At 43.5% G+C, this 18,871-nt stretch overlaps 1 protein-coding gene across 1 annotated transcript in view; it reads right to left on the reverse strand.

Annotated features, from left to right (window-relative positions):
• Window positions 1-18,871, reverse strand: part of ELAPOR2 (endosome-lysosome associated apoptosis and autophagy regulator family member 2) — a 101,880-nt gene that overhangs the window by 13,280 nt on the left and 69,729 nt on the right. Inside the window, exons 6-16 of the mRNA XM_065667316.1 lie at window positions 17,507-17,612; window positions 16,712-16,864; window positions 15,640-15,728; window positions 12,269-12,449; window positions 11,383-11,511; window positions 10,345-10,435; window positions 8,871-8,973; window positions 7,560-7,697; window positions 7,025-7,288; window positions 5,943-6,116; window positions 4,284-4,473 (exon numbers count right to left, since the gene is read on the reverse strand). Coding sequence (XP_065523388.1) covers window positions 4,284-4,473; window positions 5,943-6,116; window positions 7,025-7,288; window positions 7,560-7,697; window positions 8,871-8,973; window positions 10,345-10,435; window positions 11,383-11,511; window positions 12,269-12,449; window positions 15,640-15,728; window positions 16,712-16,864; window positions 17,507-17,612 — 1,618 coding nt within the window. The remainder of the gene's footprint in view (window positions 1-4,283; window positions 4,474-5,942; window positions 6,117-7,024; window positions 7,289-7,559; window positions 7,698-8,870; window positions 8,974-10,344; window positions 10,436-11,382; window positions 11,512-12,268; window positions 12,450-15,639; window positions 15,729-16,711; window positions 16,865-17,506; window positions 17,613-18,871) is intronic.

The raw sequence follows: 18,871 nt of genomic DNA on the forward strand, positions 1-18,871 counted from the left end.
GACCACACAGCTTGGTGTCATCGGCAAACTTGCTGAGGGCACACTCAATCCCACTGTCCATGTCAGCGATGAAGATGTTAAACAAGACCGGTCCCAACACCGATCTGTGAGGGACACCACTCGTTACCGGTCTCCAGCCGGACATCGAGCCATTGACCACAACTCTTTGTGTACGGCCATCCAGCCAGTTCTTTATCCACGAATTATGGAATATTACAGAATCAAAGTAATTTATGTTGGGAAAGGATGTAACACCCTGAGCAATCTGCAGTATTATGCGAGAAAAACTGAATGATGCAATGGCAAGGTTCAGAAAGATGATGGAGTCGTAGGTAAGCCCTGGGGGCAGTTTTTGGAATGAACAGGCTGCTCTGTGGAACAGCACATGTTACACAGGTCTGCATGGATTTTGGAGAAGAGCTGAAAAAGAGGAAAATTCAAGTAACAAAAGTTCTTAGAGATCCTCCCAACTCCATGAACCAAAGAAGACAGAAAATACTGGAGCTGTACTGCAACATTTCAGAAGAGGGAACTGTATAAATGGGATAGGGTGCATCCTTTTAGTGAGGTGAAAAATTCCTAGAATGACAAGAAAAAGAGGTAGCAACCGGAAAGTAGCAGGAAGATGGAAAAAAATGAAGCAAAGAAGTTTTCTGCTTGTTCTGGCAGCATTTCAGAGAGCCTAGTTGAATTCTTAGGACATCAACTTGACTTTGATTTGACTTTGGCATTAATTTGAAAGGACAATTCACACAGCTGGAAAATCTGTGTCTGGTTATAAACCTTTTAGGTGAACATAGTAAATAACAAAGGTGACACTTTTCAGTAGACACTAGTACCTGCAGTAGGACAAGTCAGGGATTTTGAAAGCACATAGATCTATGTGATCAGGAGGGCTTGCAGGTGAGAAAAGCCTACAGAGCATCACATCAACAAACAGAACAAAATGATCTGTGCTGCAACAGCCATCAGGAGCATGTGCAGAAAGATTTCAGGTTACTGTGGAGGGACCTCTGCTCTGAAAACATACTCTGATGTCAGCAAGGATGATCATTTCCTCCCATCAAAGGCATTACATCAAACTTAACTTTGGATTGCAAGACAATAGACAGAGATTAGTTACTCACTAGACTGGAAGATGATAGCTCCTAGTGACCTTATTATATTCAACAAAAGCAATGAGAGTATATTCCCATTCAATATACAGTAATGTAGAAATGGCATTTCAAAGTGCAGCTTCTCAAAAATAAGAACACTAGAAGCAAAATCAAGTGTGTGTGGGGAAAAAATGTCATTCTTCAGAGGATATTAATGATATAGCTAAGAAGCCACAACGACTCTCTCAAGAATGACAATAGCTTTGACTGAGAGTCCACCTTGAATCAGAACAGTGGTAGAAGAGCAATTCAAATAAAAGCACTGGCACAAGCTTAATGGAGGGAGAATAGAGAATCAAATAGAATCCAAAGTTATGAGTTACAGAAAAATGATAATGGATGCTAAAGACTTCGGGGGAAAGCCTGTGTTTGGCAGCACTAGAAAAAATATGTTTGGAGCTTTTTTACAAATACTAGAAATAAAAGTACATCTTATGGATAGAAAAGGCAAATTTCAACCTTTTTAAACTGTAGTAATTGTGATAAAGAAAAGGCAGCGAAGGAGCTTCATATCTTTTCTCTGTATTAGGAAAAGTGGGACTATCTCCTTGCTTTCCAAGACATTGACTGAACATCTCATTCCCTCAGCAGCAGGAGAAGATATGGGCATCTACTTGGCATGTATGCTCATGAACCACCAAACCCATACCTAAAGAATGACCTTTGATAAAGCTTTTAATGATAGTGAAATGTCAGAAGACAGATGGAGAGGGGATATGGTGAGCCAAATCACAATGTGGCTAACATGATGAGGCAAATTAACAGTAACAGTAAGTGGGTTTCAGTTAATGATAGATACATAATGGGTGACAGTCAGCATGAATTTATGAAGAACAGCCCTTGGGCAAATCTGATTTCATTCCTTGAGTGCTGATGAATTTGGCCACTAAAGAAAACTATGTAAATTTATCAAGAATTTCACTAATTAGCACATGAGATTCTAATTAAAAAGTTATGTAATGTCAATTAAAAGCACACTTGGCTATTTAACTAACTAATTATAAAATTATCTGGCCATAGGAAATTGTCATCAAATGCAGCATCTCCAGGCTTCTCTAGGCATTGATATTGGAGTCTGTCCTGGGTTCAGCAGTAGCAGTCATTTTTAATTCTTCTTAGTAGGTGGTGCAGTGCTGTGGTTTTGACTTTTGGCCTGGGAACAGTGCTGATAACACCGATGTTTTAGGTTACTTCTCAGGTGTTTAGACTGACCAAGGACTTTGTCAGTCTCATGCTCTGCCAGGGAGGAGCAGAAGCTGGGAGGAAGCAAAGACAGGACACCTGACCCAAACTAGCCAAAGAGGTATTCCATACCACAGCACATCATGCCCAGGAGGTAACTGAGAGTTACCTGGAAGAGCTAGCTCTCTGCGGGGTTGGACTAGGTATCGGTCAGTGCTCAGTCGGGTGGGGTGGGGTTATCAGTCGGCAGGTGGTGAGGTGTTGTATTCTCTTCCCTTGTTATTTCCCTTATCATTATTACTATTGGTGGTAGCAGCAGTGGTTTGTGTTATACCTTAGTTACTAAACTGTTCTTATCTCAACCCGTGGGAGTTGCATTCTTTCCATTTTTCCCCCCCATCCCTCTGGGAGCAGGGGGAGGGCAAGAAGGCGGGGGGTGGGGGGGTGGTGAGAGAGAGAGACTGCGTGGCTGACTTGCCGACAGGGTTTAAACCATGACAGAGTTTCAAAATGTAAGAAAGATTATCATCAGGGATCTGCAAGTAACTATATGATTGCCGTTGGTACAGTGTGTGGATGAGACAAAGATTAAGAAGAACAGGAACAAAATACAGAGCAACTTGGTTCACTTGGTAAGGTGATCCTAATCCAACCAAATGTATTTCAGGACAGCAGTGGATGAAGGCCAGTCCTAAGGAAGACAGATTTTCCCTTGAAAACTGTAACTGAAAAAAAGATCTAGAGTAGACACCAGAGCCAAGAAGCCACCATGAAATCCCATGAGTCAGGAGAAAGGACTCAGGGATGCTATCCCTGCATGTAAATACAAATATGGAAGTGACTTTTACTACCATTATAGTGAATTAAAGACTGGAATACTATTCCATTCTATGCTCATGCTTCATTAAAATACAACAGCAAGTTACAGAAGGTACAGAAAGAGCCCCAAAAATTACTCAGATGCTTGAGAGGAATACATGATAGCAAGAGATATGGAAGAACTTGGTGTACTTAGTTTATCAGAAGAGCAGACTGGGGAGGGTGTGATGATTCCAGTACACAAAGTATCTCTCTATGTAGGAAAATGTGGGTGTGAAATGGAGAAAGAATAACAAGAAGGAAGAGCTGAAAACTGAAGCCAGGCAAATTCAAATAAGAAACAAGTCCACTGTAAAACAAAATACAGAGATGGTGTTTGATGAGTGGAAAAGAATACCAATGACTGTGGCAGCTTTAATTTTTGGCAGTCTTAAAAGTCCGGGTTGAATGCTCTTCCAAAGACGTGCTTTTGTCAAACATGAGTTTCTGGAATCAGTGCCAGGGAGAAAGTACAAACACTCAGTGCCTGTAATGGATAGGTGAGCAGACTAAATTACTTCATTGTCTAATCTGGCCTCAGACGCTGGGAACTTGTGAGCTGGAGCAATGCAAGACTTAATGATGTGCATGGCCCCATGCTGCCCTAAGCCCCCTCCCTCTTTGCCTAATTATGTCCCAGCACCAGCTTCTTCTTCTGAAATTGCCTGAGTGGGGTCTTGGCATGGGCAGAAACGCTTGGTCTCATGTGGTTACTACTGTGATTGATCCTGCCCTGCATGAGGTGGGTAGGAAACAGGAAAGAAAACCAGTATTTTTTAATTACATTCTCCAGATTTTTGTGCTGGAATTCTATGCACCATGGGACCCACCAGACCAAACACAGGGAAGAGTGAGTAATACAGCCCTTACTCCCCTCCTCTAGCCGCCAGCTGAACTGAAGCAGCAGCAAAAATGGTATCTGTCCAGATCCAATTGAGGAGCAAAGTGGGACTGAATCCCGGGCTGCCCCTTCACTTTTCCCCTAAGGTAATGCAGCACTGCTGAGCTGAGAAGGATTCACTCTGCAGCCCTAAATACATGCGTGTACATCCATGATTAACAAGGAGTAGAAGACAAACCATGTACCTAAGAACCTGTCAGCAAGGCTGTTGGACTGCAGAGCCAGGGCTGTTCGGAAACCCTTGCTGTCCGATGGGATGATGGTGGACTGACAGACAAAAGCTCCCACAAAATTGGAAAAATCTTCTGATTCTGCGACCATGTCCTTCAGGGTAACATCTGTGATGTTGTCAGTGCAAATAGCCATCTTCTTCCCCTGCGGAAAAAATGGGGGAGCTGTTGGTTGTTGGTAAGACATGAAAAAGTTTGGGAAAGGAGAGATTGCCAACTTTGTGACTGCAAACTGAATGAGTTTCATTCCTGCACCTTAGGAACAACTTGATGTTTCTAACATGAGGGGGACAAATTGCAATAATAAATTGTGCCATTGTGAAAGCTCTGATTAATGCCTTGTACAGACTCAGAAACACAATGTCACCTCAGGTATGTGTCTTATCAGAAACCTCTGCTACGAAGCACTCTTTGTTTATCTTGACAGCATGGTGCTTATTTGCAGAGCATAAGAAAATGGCTTGCAAAGAAAAACCATATTTCCCTTTCCTTTAAATAACACACTGTAGAACACCTCTTTATTTGGGTTTTAATCCAGATGAAACAGTTTCAAAGCACAAATGCGTGAAATCCCTAAGCAGATATATTGCCTTCAAGGCTGCGTTATTGTCACATGTCAAGACCAGCGCCAGAATCTTGGAGCAAGAGCAATGAAAGGCAAATCACTAGATTAAGTTCTCCTGACAAAACGCCAAGGACTCATGGCCTCATATCATTGGTAGCACTGTAGGACCATCATAGTAGTTTGGGAAAATGAAGACCAGATCCACAGGGTAGTAAGCGTATCTGTACTTCTGTGGATCTAGTTGTCAGCAGTTCTAACCCAGGTAGTACTTAAACACACGTTTAAGCCTAAAAGCATGCAGAACGCTGTAAAGAAATGTGACTACTCATTTGCCTCAACTCAGGCAAATACTTTGGTACCTGGGAAAGAGACTTAAAAACTTTACACAGCTGAACATTAATGTAAACTACATGCACTGGCTTCCATGGGACAACACATATGACTGTACTGCTCCGAAACTTTGATTTATGTTTGTGACAACATGCTCTGGTACAGTCCAAGCCCCAGGCAGAAAAATCTTGACCTGGGGCAGAGACTGTTTGCACTCATGGACTAAACACGTTTTTTCAGCACTTTAAAAGATTGCAATCAAAGTCAGCAATGAGCATCTCAGCCACTGGAAAAGAACAGTGGCGACCAGGGGCTCCTCTGACAGCAGCATCTCCAGCCAAGTCACAGGGGAAACATAAGGAAAGAAGTTGGAAACTTAGAGATTCAAACTCTTCAGCTGAGTTGTTGGTAGTAGCACAAAAAGGTCAGGGTTGTGACCCAAGTGACTTAACAGCACAAGAACTAAGAAAAGGTAGGGATGTGACAGGGTTTTTCTTCTGTGCCTCGCTTATGCCTAAAATGCTGTCATCTCTGCTCTGGAAAATCACATGGCTGCACAAAAGTCTTATTGCACTGCAAAGCAAGATCCAGAGGGAAGTGTTTGCACAGTGTCAGTGACAGCTCAGCCATAGGGGAGTCCTTGTCCTGTCCCAAAATGATCCAACAGAGCATCAGCATAGGCAGCAAATTGGTTAACCCTCAACACCAGTTGAGCTCACCTCATTCCCACACAGGCTGATGTTAAAGAAGTGGAAGAACTTGGTCCCTCGGGAGGTGAAGCTGGGTCCACTCATCAACGAGCCCACCTGGCTGAGGTTGCTGAAGTTGTAATTCAGGCTCTCGTTGTCCTTGATGTACGACACCAGGCAGTCGCTGAAGCAGGCAGAGTGGTCCTTCAGAAAGGGAGAAGCATCCATTAAAAAGCAGTTATGGACCAGCAGCAAAGCATTCACCTGCAAGTTAAAGCAAGCAGGGGCAGACAGGACTGATTTCCTTGTTAAGGATGGAAGGGAACTTCATCATATTCCTGTAGTTCCTCTTTCCCTTGAGAGAATTCCCATTCCTGTTTCAGACCCTTGCAATGACATATAAGAACTTTAACATTCCCTAAGCCTGTCGTTTCTGCTTTCCACTGACTTAACCAAGAAAATGCAGTTTCCTGCTTTTTCTGTTGTGCATGCTTTTAGAATCCAAATGTCCCAGCTTAAAGCCCTGTAGATAGAACAGGACATGGCCTCATTTACACTTGCATCTTGAAAAGAAAACACAAGAAACATATCAAGAAACAGAGACAGGATATGAACCTAGCTGAAGACAGGCAGAATACAAACAAATTGAAGCAGTTCTTCCAGTCCCTGTGCAGCTTCTTGGCAAAGGATGCTGCTCACAATAAATGTTTACCTAGGCTTAAGGGCAATTTCATATATGAAGAACATGTTAAAGGTTTCTAAAGGCACAGAAAAATCATCCAGCTGAGGAAGTTCCTTTAGTTTAAAACAGCAGGAGTCTGGGACAATTTTGAGTAGAAGTAATGTATGTTTTCCCTGTTCTTACACTGTCCCTAGTACAGCTTCTTAAAATGAGAGTTTTTGAGATGATGTAGTCATTTTATCTTCTTATTGCATATTTACAGCAGAAATTAGACTAAAAAGATATTTGGAAGACTGGGATCATTGCTTATAATTATACTCCAATGCTCACAAGGCACATACCTGCAGCAAAGCACTAAAACCGGCCCTTTGAGTGTTATATCCCAATAAACCCTGCCTGTCCATCACTCAGAGACACTTGGTTTCCGTACCTTGGTGCTCTTGCTGCCAGGCCCACATGGGATGCAGGCCTCCCTGCCATAGACCTGGTGGATGGACAGGAAGGTGTTGGCCGGACACTCCTTGCACTGGCTGGTCTCCTTCTCGATGTAGTGTCCCGGTGGGCAGGGCACACAGGACGAACCAGACTGCTCGGAGCCCAGCGCACAGGCCCGGCAAGAGGAGGCAACTCCATCCACTGCATTGGTCACCGTGATGGAGTAGATCTTTGCCATGTCATTGATGAACTGTCTGCTCTGGAACGAGAGCCAAGGAGATCAGACTGGTGCCATCATGCCATTGCATTGGGACACTAACCACAGCTCTGTGCACCAGTGCATCAATTCAGGGATTGACCTAAACATACATCTGTCTTTCAACATGGATGGTGTATCCACAGCTGCCTCCCAAGGGCAGCCACTTGCCCCTTACAAGAAGCCTGTGAGCTTCAATGGAGGGCAAAAGCTCTGGCAGTGAATGTCCAAGGAAAGCTGTGCTGTAAAGCCCTGTACATAAAGAAACACTTACATCTTGGCCCTCATTTATTCTCTGAAAGGCCCAGGTGAACGTGAAGGAAGCGTTTTTAGAGATGATGTGAGTGTAGGATTGTTTCTCTTTGCTTCTTTCCCATGATTCCACCACATTGGTATTTTTTCGATTAATATCCTATAAAATGGACACACATTTAAAACAAAAAAAAGTGTGGTCATACAACAATAAAAGACCAGTGGTTTTTAATATAGAGATTAATGTAAATCTAAAGGACTTTACAATTGCATTTAACATTTAATAAAGGAGAGAAAACATATTTATTCTGTTTTCCACCACTGGCGATTTTTCAATTGAGAACGGTTGTCTTTTCCGTAAGATGCTGCAGTTCACACAACAGTCAAGTTCAAAGTCCTATAGCAGGTTATAAATGCTACGAGGACAGATTCAGCACGGTGGTTCTTTCAGCTCTGAAATTCTATTTCTGTATAAAACATGTGGGTACCAGAGCACAGAAAGGGGAAGGCCAAAATTCAAAGAAAAACTGTAGTTTCTGCAATGTATCTGATACGTACTTTGTTGGTATCTCCAAACAAAACTGAAGGCAGTAAGCCAGTGTCAAAGTTTACACAAGAGAAACCTGTTCAATCTATGTTTGTCTTTCTTATTCTTCCATCAGTAGTAAATGTTTCAGTGAAAGATGTTTTTCCTTTGAAAGAGATTCCTTTACATTAGCACTAATGACTACCTCATTTCCTCAATTCTCTTTAAGTTAATAACAGATTCCCTTAAAGTGCCACTCCATACAAAAAAGAACCAGCTTCTTTTTGCAATGGAAGGGGTGAGAGAGCCACTGCAGATTCAGTTACCTCCCTCAGCTGTTGGACTTTCAATTAGCAGATGAGGAAAGTAAAAACAACAGCAGTTTGCCTGTCTGATCCCTGAAGTCACTGACAGGATCAAGTTTAAATATCCAAATAATATATATTTTGCATCCCTCTGCCCCATATCTGGACCTGCAACTCTATTACTGGAGTTAATTCGACTGCACAAGAGACACTGAGAATTCTTTCAGTTGGTTTAAAAGGGGAAAATTTGGCTCTTTGGTGTCCAATGATTTCTTTTAAGACAAACAGATAACTAGGAATGGTCCACAGCTCACATGGTGAAGGAATTTTGCTGCATCACTCATTAAATCCTTCCTGCAAGGGCACTATAGATGTTAAACTAATGCCAAGCTTTATCTTAATCATAAGAAACCAAGTGCAACTAATCACGCCTATGTAGAGGCATTAAAGTGACATGGAATACCAGGCTCAGTCCTCAGTCATGGAGAGAGCTCTCACTTACCGCCATAAAGTACAGTACACAATCTGCCGAGCAGATGGTCTCAAAAATGAAAGTAATCCGTCCTAGTTCTGACCCCGTTGCTCCTGTCACTGATGTTGGAGGTCTGTTTAACAGAGAAGGAACAAAGCAGTTACAAGGTGCTCTCCAGGCAGGCTGCAGTCAATCCTTCAAATTGCTTTTCGTACAGTGAGGAAACCATCAAAGTCTTGTCGCATAAAACCTGCTCTTGCAGAACTGCGGAGGGCAGGTTTGCACAGTGGCTCTGCACTGGGTTATTTTTTAAGTGTCTGAATTCTTTATGGTACAGTTCCCTCCACATAACCAAACCCAAATTTCACCATACTGGGAGGGGGTCTTATTGCTTAAGTGCATTACATGGTTTAAGAGATTTACATAATTTAATACTTAGAAACATGGAATCAGAGAATGGTTTTGGTTGGAAGGGACGTTAAAGCTCAGCCAGCTCCAACCCCCTGCCATGGGCAGGGACACCTTCCACTAGAGCAGGTTGCTCCAAGCCCCTGTGTCCAACCTGGCCTTGAACACTGCCAGGGCAGTCACAGCTACCCTGGGCACTCTGTGCCAGTGCCTCAGCACTCTTACGGTAAAGAACTTCTGCCCTATATATCATCTAAACCTCCCCTCTGTCAGTTTAAAGCCATTCCCTCTTGTCCACTCTCCATTGGTGGGAGACACTTTCAGGAGTTTCATGCAAACCAGAAGTATTCAGGGTGCTCCCCTGAAAGCACTAAACAGTAAACAGTAAACAGTAAACTGGGACATGCTGAGCTTTTCCATGGATATGTTTCTTGCTTCTCTTTTAACTGCAGTTTGTTCATACTGTAACATAAAAAGCAGTGTTTACTCATTGGGTGTAAGAAGTAACAACCACCATCAGCTGAGATTTGGCAAAGCAAGGGTGAGGTTCATTTTGTCATCCTTTACCTGTCTTAGCATTTGGCACCTGGTCTGAGCTAGGAGTCTAAGTTCACTCTTGACAAAGACACACTAACACCTCAGGCAGCTGGTTTATCCTGTATGAGGGTGCAGGAGAGGTGGGATGTCCTGTTTTCCTGCATCTTTCCAGTGGCTCCAAGGGGAGCACAAACAGTGGAGGCTTCCCAGAGCCACAGTGCAGAATAACTTGGGTTTATGTAGAATACCTTCAGGGCAGGCACCAGTGTACACCTCATGCCAAGTTTAGGTCATTACTTTGGGATAATGTAGAAACACAGGGGTAGGAATATCTTTTCTTAGTTTTCAGATAGCCAGCCGGCTGGCATCTCAGACTGAAGCAAACACTGCTAAAACCAAGGGACACAGGAATAAAATCCAAGTTTCCTCTTGCCTTTCATTCAGGAGGTCACTGCACTCCACAATGGAAAACGCAGTACATTCCAGGGGTAATGTGAAATAGGTGTAAGAGACAGAGATAAATGAGAAATAGATGAAAACAAAAAGTCCTGTTCCTTACTTAAATCCTGGGATGTGCAGGTTCAAGATAAGATAGTCATTGTCAGAGCCTCCTGCCCCACTCTGGATGTGATCACCAGCCACCTCCCAACCTTCACAGGACATAAGAAAAAATAATCAAGAAATGGAAGGTTTCTGGGTCATATGGCAAAAAGATTTCTCTGTTATCAGACTTTTTTAAGCAATTCAGTACTTTTGTACATTTTAAAGATGTCTGCTATAAACTATAATGCAGTATAATAATGCTTTTGAATTAAGTTTTACCAATTGTATGAACTGCTGATTTTATAGGCAAATAATCACCTTGAAATCAGCAAAGCAATTGAAATTCCCTGACCTGTGCTGTGCAGCTCAAAGAGGATAATCCATCTGATCTCTTTCAGCCTTAAAACAGATGAACCAATGAATCTATGTGTTAAACATTAAGCATATACTGCAGTTGCTCCTCTACTCAACACACATAATAGAAAGCTTGAGCTACAACAGCCTGAGAAGGCGGATCAGCCTGAGGAAAATCCTTCAGAGAAGTCCTGAATGGGATTCTTCTCACCAGCGAGCGGTAACTGCTCTCTGCTGCTATTTTAGCACATGTGCAGAGAGAAAGCTTTGAGAGCTGAACAAACAAAACCACAGACTTTAATCAAGTTTTCCAGAAGAATCATGTATGACTTCAATGGGCACAGCTACCAAAAAGCATAAAAGGAGATAAACTAGAGAGAAGTCAAATAGCTGTAAGGCTTTTTCAATGGGGATATTCAGGTGCATCAAAGTCTGTAGTAGGCTAGGTCTTTAGCTGAGGGGACTTCACGTAGGCTGCAGCTTCTGCCCTCTTCTGGTATAAAAGAGATTTTTTGTTTCTTTGTGATAATGGGACATTGCTTCCTACGGGAAGTTTTAATCTCGGTGCAATTAGAGAAATGGGGGGCAACTGTGTTTTGTGACTTGCACAACAAAAAGCATACCCATTTTGATGGGTGCTCCACTGCAACACTATCAGTGCAGAAGAAAGGCACATAACAACACAGGGAGTTTGGCTCACCATTCATCCCATCGCACTTTGAGTTGCCAACATTAAAGCAAGACGTCTTCATGTTGCCCGGCAGGATGTTCCACCACTTGTACTCAAACCCAAGAGCTGGTTCAGTCCCAGCAGGACAGGCTTTGCACTCTACAGGAGAAAGGGTCAGAAAAAGAAAGTCACACAGCCAAAGCACATCTCAAAAGACGTTTAAAGAACACAGATATCACTTCGTTACTCTCTGGTGCAAGTAGTAAGCAAAGAAAATAATAAATTCTTTTATAATTAAATAGTCAAAGACTTATTAGCACCAGAAGAGTAGAAACAAGACCAGCATTTTATAAACTGTGCATCATATCTTTGTGGTAAGTGATCTGCAACTGATCCCCTAAGCAACACTTCCCTTTTAACAGCTTCAGCTGCAGGTTTGATCATACTGGTAAACGAGAGCTCACGCAAAATACTGTAGGTGGCCACTGGGCAAATACATCTCAGAATCAACAAGCCAGAGTTTAGGCTAGACAATGCTGGCAGGGTGCTCATGTGACAGTGCTTAAAATGAGGTTTTACAGAGAAGAACTTGGCATGGACAGAAGAATGAGTGAGGAAGAATTACTGACTGTAAAAGTTCTGATTCCCTTCTCAGAATGCCTTAAAATAACCCTCAGGATGTTTGTATCAGCCGAGAAATGCATTCAAAGCACAGCAGGTCATCTTAGAGCAGCAACCCCTGATAGGAATGGTCTTCAGAGTAAAGACAGATATCCAGCTCCCTCTCTCCAATGTTATTTAATGAGTATTTTACGCAAAATGAACTCTGGCTTATGATGCTGTGTCATTAAACTAAGTCACATGCAAGCAAACAACTGATTTGGGGGACACAAGCAAGGTTTTTTTGGGATCCTACCCTGTGTCCCATCTGAAAATGTGCCTGGTGGGCAAGGAGTACAGGAAGATGAGGCATTGTTGTAAAAGCCAGGATTGCAGGGTGGACAATCCTTCCTCTCTCCGGAAGGAGGGAGGGTCAGTGCATCGGGGAGATCCTCTCTGCAGATCTTGGGTTCAATCCATTTGTACATGATCTGAGTCTAGAAGGAGAAAACACTGAGCTCAGACAGTGTGCTATGAAGCTTGAGGACAAGACGAGCCAATCAAGATCCCCATTGTAAATAAAATTAGGGTATTCCCAGTGTTTTAGGCCAAAACCAGACTTTGTACATCCAGGGTGCACCCACGATATCAGACCTTAAAAGCAAAGCAAAAATGTGAAGCTTTAAACAATTACTACTCTTCATTCCTATTTATCTTTTGGAATTTCCCATGAAAATATTTCTGAGGAATGTCAGATAAATAATTCTAATATCTGCATAAAAAAAACTCTGTATTTTATCCATAGGAACCCAAAATATAACTTCTGCATTCTAAAATCCCTTTGTTGGGAATGAACCTTTTAGCAGAGAACACAAGTTTTGCATTTTTTTCTCCATACTGAAGTGTTCTTTGACAAGTTCTCAATTTTTCTCCAGCCATTTTCACTACTGAGGAAAGGCCAAAACCACATGGGAGCTCTCCCAACCCTGCTCCAGTACCTCCACAACACATAAGGAGCAGTTTATGAACACTTACATGAGCCAGTCCTCAGCGTTACTATGCATAACACTGTCACCTCTCTGTCATTATCTTTGTCTGAGGAGATAAGTTTTCTGTCTTAGGTGAGAGGTATCACCTGTAAAGTTGAGTTCAAAATTTCATCTGATTTTGGGTTTATCCCTGAAAGCTTTTAATAGCTTAAGATAAAAACAAGATGAGTTCCAGAGCTGAGAAACCCAACTGGCTGGACTTTAACCTGGTAGAACTCCTGCTCTGGAATCTTCTACCCTTTGGTCTCAGCAGTGCAGACAGGGATCCTTGAGGCCAGAGGCAAAGGTACAGAACTTGGAGAGGAGATTTGACCTTATGAATCTGATACAGGGCCCTGAGCACATGTCCCTGCCATGCTGGGCATGAAGCGCTTGCGCTCAAGGTTAGCCCTCTGATAACACAGAGCTCTTCAGGAGGTATTGATCAACTTTGAAACTGCTTGAAGAAAAGTTGAAAGGCGCCTCAGTGCAGGCTCTGCCCCCAGCAACCTGGAGCTGCAACTAAGCAGAGGCTCTCACCCTTTGTCCCTGATTGCACTGTGTTGCAACCATGCCTGTGCCAGGTCACGTACCTTGGTTGACCCACGTCCTAACTGACCCATGGGCTTGATGTCCCAGCTTGACATTGGTCAAGCTTCATTACTATGGACTTGTCTGGGGGCAACCTTGGCTGAATGTGGGTCTGCTTTGATCAGGTACCGTGGGACTGCTCCTGCTGTCAGAGTGACTTCTGCCCTTCACAGACCATGCTGTTCCTGGACACTTAGAGGATTTTCTGGAGTATTGCTCCAGAAATGCTTCAGCTGCATAAGGGTGCACATCACTTCAAGTAAAAAGGCCCAAGAGCTGACGAAGCACCTGTGTGGTTGCCCAGAGCCCAGACACGCTATACATGTTAAAGCAATCCTACTGCATCTGAGCAGAGAGGAAATGGTCAGAGAGTGCCCATAGCCACACAAGTGAGGGTTTCTAAGACTGAGATTTTCAATGCAGTAGGTCAAATAAAGCCAACAGGAGTCAAGAGCCTGAATCTCCTGAGGCCCCTTCTATATATGGAGTGGGGCAGCAGGAAGGAGACAGCAATCTTATGTCCAGTGAAAAACTTGACTAATTTTAGTGAGCTATGGATCAATAGGCCTTCAGGTTTGTGCTTTGTGGCCACTATTTGCCTGAAGATGAGCTGCAGAGTCAGGGCCTCTCACTGAGCTGCATTATGTGGAGAGATGGCTGGCGAGTACAGGAAACCTGGACCACTTTCCAGAGGTGCAGAGCCCTAAATGGTGAAAGCAGTCCTGAAACCCCAACCAGTACCTGTGTGTTCATAGCGTATGTTGCTGTGAGTGGAAGATAAAGGGTGCCTGCAGAAAGACCCACTTTGTGTTCTGATGATGCCCATCTCTAAGGGAAAGGCCACGGAGGAGGAAAGAAGAGGGTCAACAGTAGGAGCCTTTTCAGTGCCAGGAGGCCTTGAATTGCACAGAGCAGTGACAGGGAAATCCGCAGGGGGCTGCAATTAAAGCATTACCTGGGGGTGTAGCATTGAACATTGCTGCTAATTACAGGCAATTAACAGAGCAAGAATCAGTGAGTCAAGACCAGGATGTACAGCCTGCCAGCTCTGGGGCTAAACTCACTGATGCTTCGTTATTAAAGCACATGAACTGTCTGACCAGGAGACTCCAAAATACTCCATCTTGACAGCAAATACTAGGCAAGCAACCTACACGGGCTATGGTTTCTGACTACTTGCCACCCCATCCAGATCTAAGAGAGACGGGAAAGGGAAGAAAAGAGTCTCAAGTATATGTCCACACTTCTGTGGGCTCCATATCCCAGTAAGTAGGAGTTCCTTCTTCAAATCACACTAAAATTCCCACTTGGCTGCTGGGACAAAGGGCAGGAGAGCTCCAAAGCCAGGCTGCTCCACCAGCAGGTTCCTCTATGAGAGACCCAGTGGATCCAAGATCTCTAGATGAAACAATCTACTGAAAGTCCAGATGTTTCAAGGCATCCCATGAGGCAAGCACGTTACTAGCAGCTAAGCTCTGCTGCTGCACACAAATACCCCCAGGCTATGTATATACCATTATTTCTTTGATGCTAAAACTAAGGGACATGATACTCATCATAACGCTGCAGCCAAACACTCTTCCACCTGAAACAGGTAATAATCATGTCCAATGCTCTTGTGCCACAGTAGCACCTGAATCATGCCTGGGCATTGCTGGCACAGGGCAAGTTGTCACAAGCCTGTGACACATATGCCAGGAAAGCTTACTAACCACTAAACTATAGGGTTTATTCTGAGACAGTGCTTCCCCCTGTGCCCTAACACTGGCTTTTTATGAGTGTGGAGGTAGCATCAGTGACCCACTTAAATTAATCACAAATGCAAGGAGCTTAGCATTTCACAACAGCGGATCCCTTAAGCAGACCCATGACAGGCAGATTCTTACAGACAAATAAATAATGCAGAGAAGGCAGCTAAAGGACAAGCCCAAAGCCTCAGAGAGATTCAATGCTGGAAGCAAAACTGAGAAATCAGTTGTGAAAGAGTTTCCTAGAAACCCTGCCTTGCTTTCAAATCAAGAGACCACAGCTCAATGAGCTTAAAAATAGGATCATGCCTTCTACTTACTTTTCCTTCCTTATCACATGGAGTATGGATCTGGAAAAAGTCTTTGTTTGTGCATGGAGGACGTTCTATACACGCACTGGATCCCTCATCTAAAAGGAAAGGATGAGGAAAGGGATATTACTCAATGGAGTCCACATGAACCTTTCCCTGAACTGAAGTGGGTAAGCGGGGAACATACTAGCTGAGCTTGTGCTGTCACACTGAAATTCATTGATTTGGTATAACCAGGGACTCACCCAAACCCTCACTCCACCCCTTCACCTTCTACCAGTAAATTGCATTGTTTGTCAAGCATAGAAATACGTTCTCACTTGATAAGGAACAAAACCATTTTAAACCATTAGAGACTTCCTTACAAAACTGGCCCAATTTTTCCTTGCCCCAGCTATTTTTGCAGCATTTCCACTCCCATGTTGAGCACAGGCACAGGTCCCCAAGCACTTGCCATAATCTGAGTCAGCAACTGATTCTTCAGAGCCTTTCTCATGAAACAGCTACAAGGAAAAAAAACTAAAGACATTTTGACCATGAATAGATTATGTCCGTGTTATTTGGTGATCAGCAGCTACCCACAGCTGGGAATGTAGAGGACTTTGGGGACTAGAATTTTCAACTAGATTGCCACATCTTCCAACCACTCAGGAGGCAGGGACAAGCCAGGAAAGGGTCTGGAAAGGAGATCCCTCGAAACATGAGAAGTGTGAAGGCAGCGGTGAAGCCAATTCAGGTCATTGCCAACCGATAACACGGTTTACCACGGATTACCACGAGAGGGCACAGCACGACTATTATTATCCTGCAGAAGACCTGTTCCGCTCAAGGTCATAAAGCTCTCTATCCCTTCACATCAGTGAGATTAGTTTAGCCAAGATAGGTTGTGGCCCATTATGTATATTTGTGCCTTCTACTTTTGCCCTTTGCCAACTGGAGACTAAACCTGATTGTTGGATGAAAGCATTCTCACTCTGCACATGGAAACAGCACATAGAATCATAGAATCATAGGACAGTTAAGGCTGGAAAGGACCTTAAGATGTTCTCCTGGTTTTGCTTAACCCATCTGATTTATGTACCTGCATAATACATTTCTTCTTTACACTTGGTGCATTCTTTAGCTCCTTTCTCAGAATAAGTGTTTCTCGGACACACCTGGCAGCCAGATGAACCTGGTTTGTCACTGAAGGTACCAGGCTTGCATGCAAAGCATTCAGATGTATATGCAACTCCTGTAAGATAAATTACAGGTAAAGCACTGAAATAAGAGTATGCTCTGTAACTACTGCCCACCTGTTTATGGAGGAAAGCGAGCCAGCTGCATAACACAGCTTCAGAATCACAGACTTTCACGACTCCCTTTAGACACTTTGGCTTTGCTGACTCATAATGCAGGTCTTTGCTCTTTGCTCCTCAATGCAAGCCCGACCCATGTAAGAACCTTATATGACATTCCCAACTTTGATTACACACGGGACCAAAAGAGCAAACCCAGATTAATTAAATTCTTTAAATAGTAATTTAACTGTCACTGGTATGACATATTTTTATATAGCCATATGTCACTGTTGAGAGGCTTACCAAAGGCATGTTTTTTCTATACTAAAGAAAACTGGTGTATTCGTTTTCCTCTCTTTATTTGTTAAACCAGGCTTCTCCAGTAGAAGGCACCGTTTACCAGTTAAATTATCTTCTAGTCTTACACCTGACACTGAAGTTTTGCTGTTCTTTTTTCTACACTTCAGAGGATGAGAGAGAGGACAAGGGGGTTAAAAAAAGCCACTCAGGTACTGTAGGCACTCCAGTAGAAACAGTATTTAGCAAACACTGTGATGAAAGAACAAGATAAGACCTTAAAGGCAAATATCACTTACCTTCAATCGTGATGTTTTTCACCAGAACTGGTTTTACTACTTTGGACCCCATGAGAATCCCTGTTGTTCTCCAGTATAATATATTGCTACCCGATTTCAGAGTTACCTGCAACAACACCCACGGCAGTTAGCAGACATCCCCTCACCAAGAAGCTGTTTTATTTCTTACTTCCATTACTCAGATTTCTTGCATCCTAGCAGCAACCCTGGCTTTTTCTAAGATGCTTAGTGAGTCAGGAAGTAATGGGAAGACAGCTAGGCAGGTGCTGCAGAGACACTGAGGAGTGTGAACGTGTGCTTTATAAAGGAGCTTCTCCACACCCCAGTTTTGTGGAAAAACACCAAGAGCTGTTTCTGACCTTGCTGTGGGCAGAACTGGGAAAAAGCTGTTCCTGCTTTTATCCAGCTACCCCTGGCACTCAGGAGCTTTAATCTCTAGCTTTATGTTCAGGTACAGCCAATCAGTTTGTTTTTAAAGCCTTGAGATACACCTTTATAAAGAAAACCAACACGACCCAAAGTTCAAAATTCCAGTTTATAAGCTTTATAAATAAAGGTCTGCCTGCATCTAACAGCACAGCATCATAATCAGTCAGCCAGGCACAAACCACGAATGCCCCCAGCAGCAGCCCCATCCCTCCTGCTCACTTCTGACCCTGAACAGCACATAAGATGCAGAGAACAACTCAGTTTCCAACTGCCTTGACCTACTTGTCTTGATAGCGTGATTCAGCAAGCGGCTGCATGACTCCTGTGCTGACACAGGAAGGGTGGTGGGTTGGTGGCACCATGGCTGGGATAAGGGTCAGGAAGAAGGTAGGACCACTTCTTCCAGCAGCACTGCTGCTGCCCATTGGCTTCAACTGACTTCTGTTACCTCAGTATCACTCTACTCACTGTAAGAAGCAGGTTCACCAAGACCCTGCCTGGCCTGCAGAGCTGTGCCATATCTACTAGACCAGTACAAGATGCCTACTGCCAACACAGTGATACCGGCCTGAAGGTGCTGTGTTTTCACACAAGAAGAGGGATAAACTGTTCTAGCATAAGGGTTCAGGATAATGAGATTTACATCAGGCCTGGCAGGACCACAGGTTTTGTTCACTCGTAATACAGTCCAAAAAATCAGCAAAGTGGAAATATAGCGTGTTGCAACTTCCACTCCCCAAACAGCTACTATCCATGGGGGCTGGGTTACCACAGGTAACAGCAGAACTGGGATCAAATTGAACCAAACATCTCATTGTGTGGTATAGAGACACCCAATATCAGCTCTGGTGAGCAGGACCAACACACTGAAAGCTGGGGCTGAAGTAGCTGGAAAACTGGGCTCAGAGAAGTTGCCATGACATGATTTGCAGTGCA

Source organism: Lathamus discolor, chromosome 1 (genome assembly GCF_037157495.1).
Source record: "Lathamus discolor isolate bLatDis1 chromosome 1, bLatDis1.hap1, whole genome shotgun sequence".
Classification (NCBI taxonomy): domain Eukaryota; kingdom Metazoa; phylum Chordata; class Aves; order Psittaciformes; family Psittacidae; genus Lathamus; species Lathamus discolor.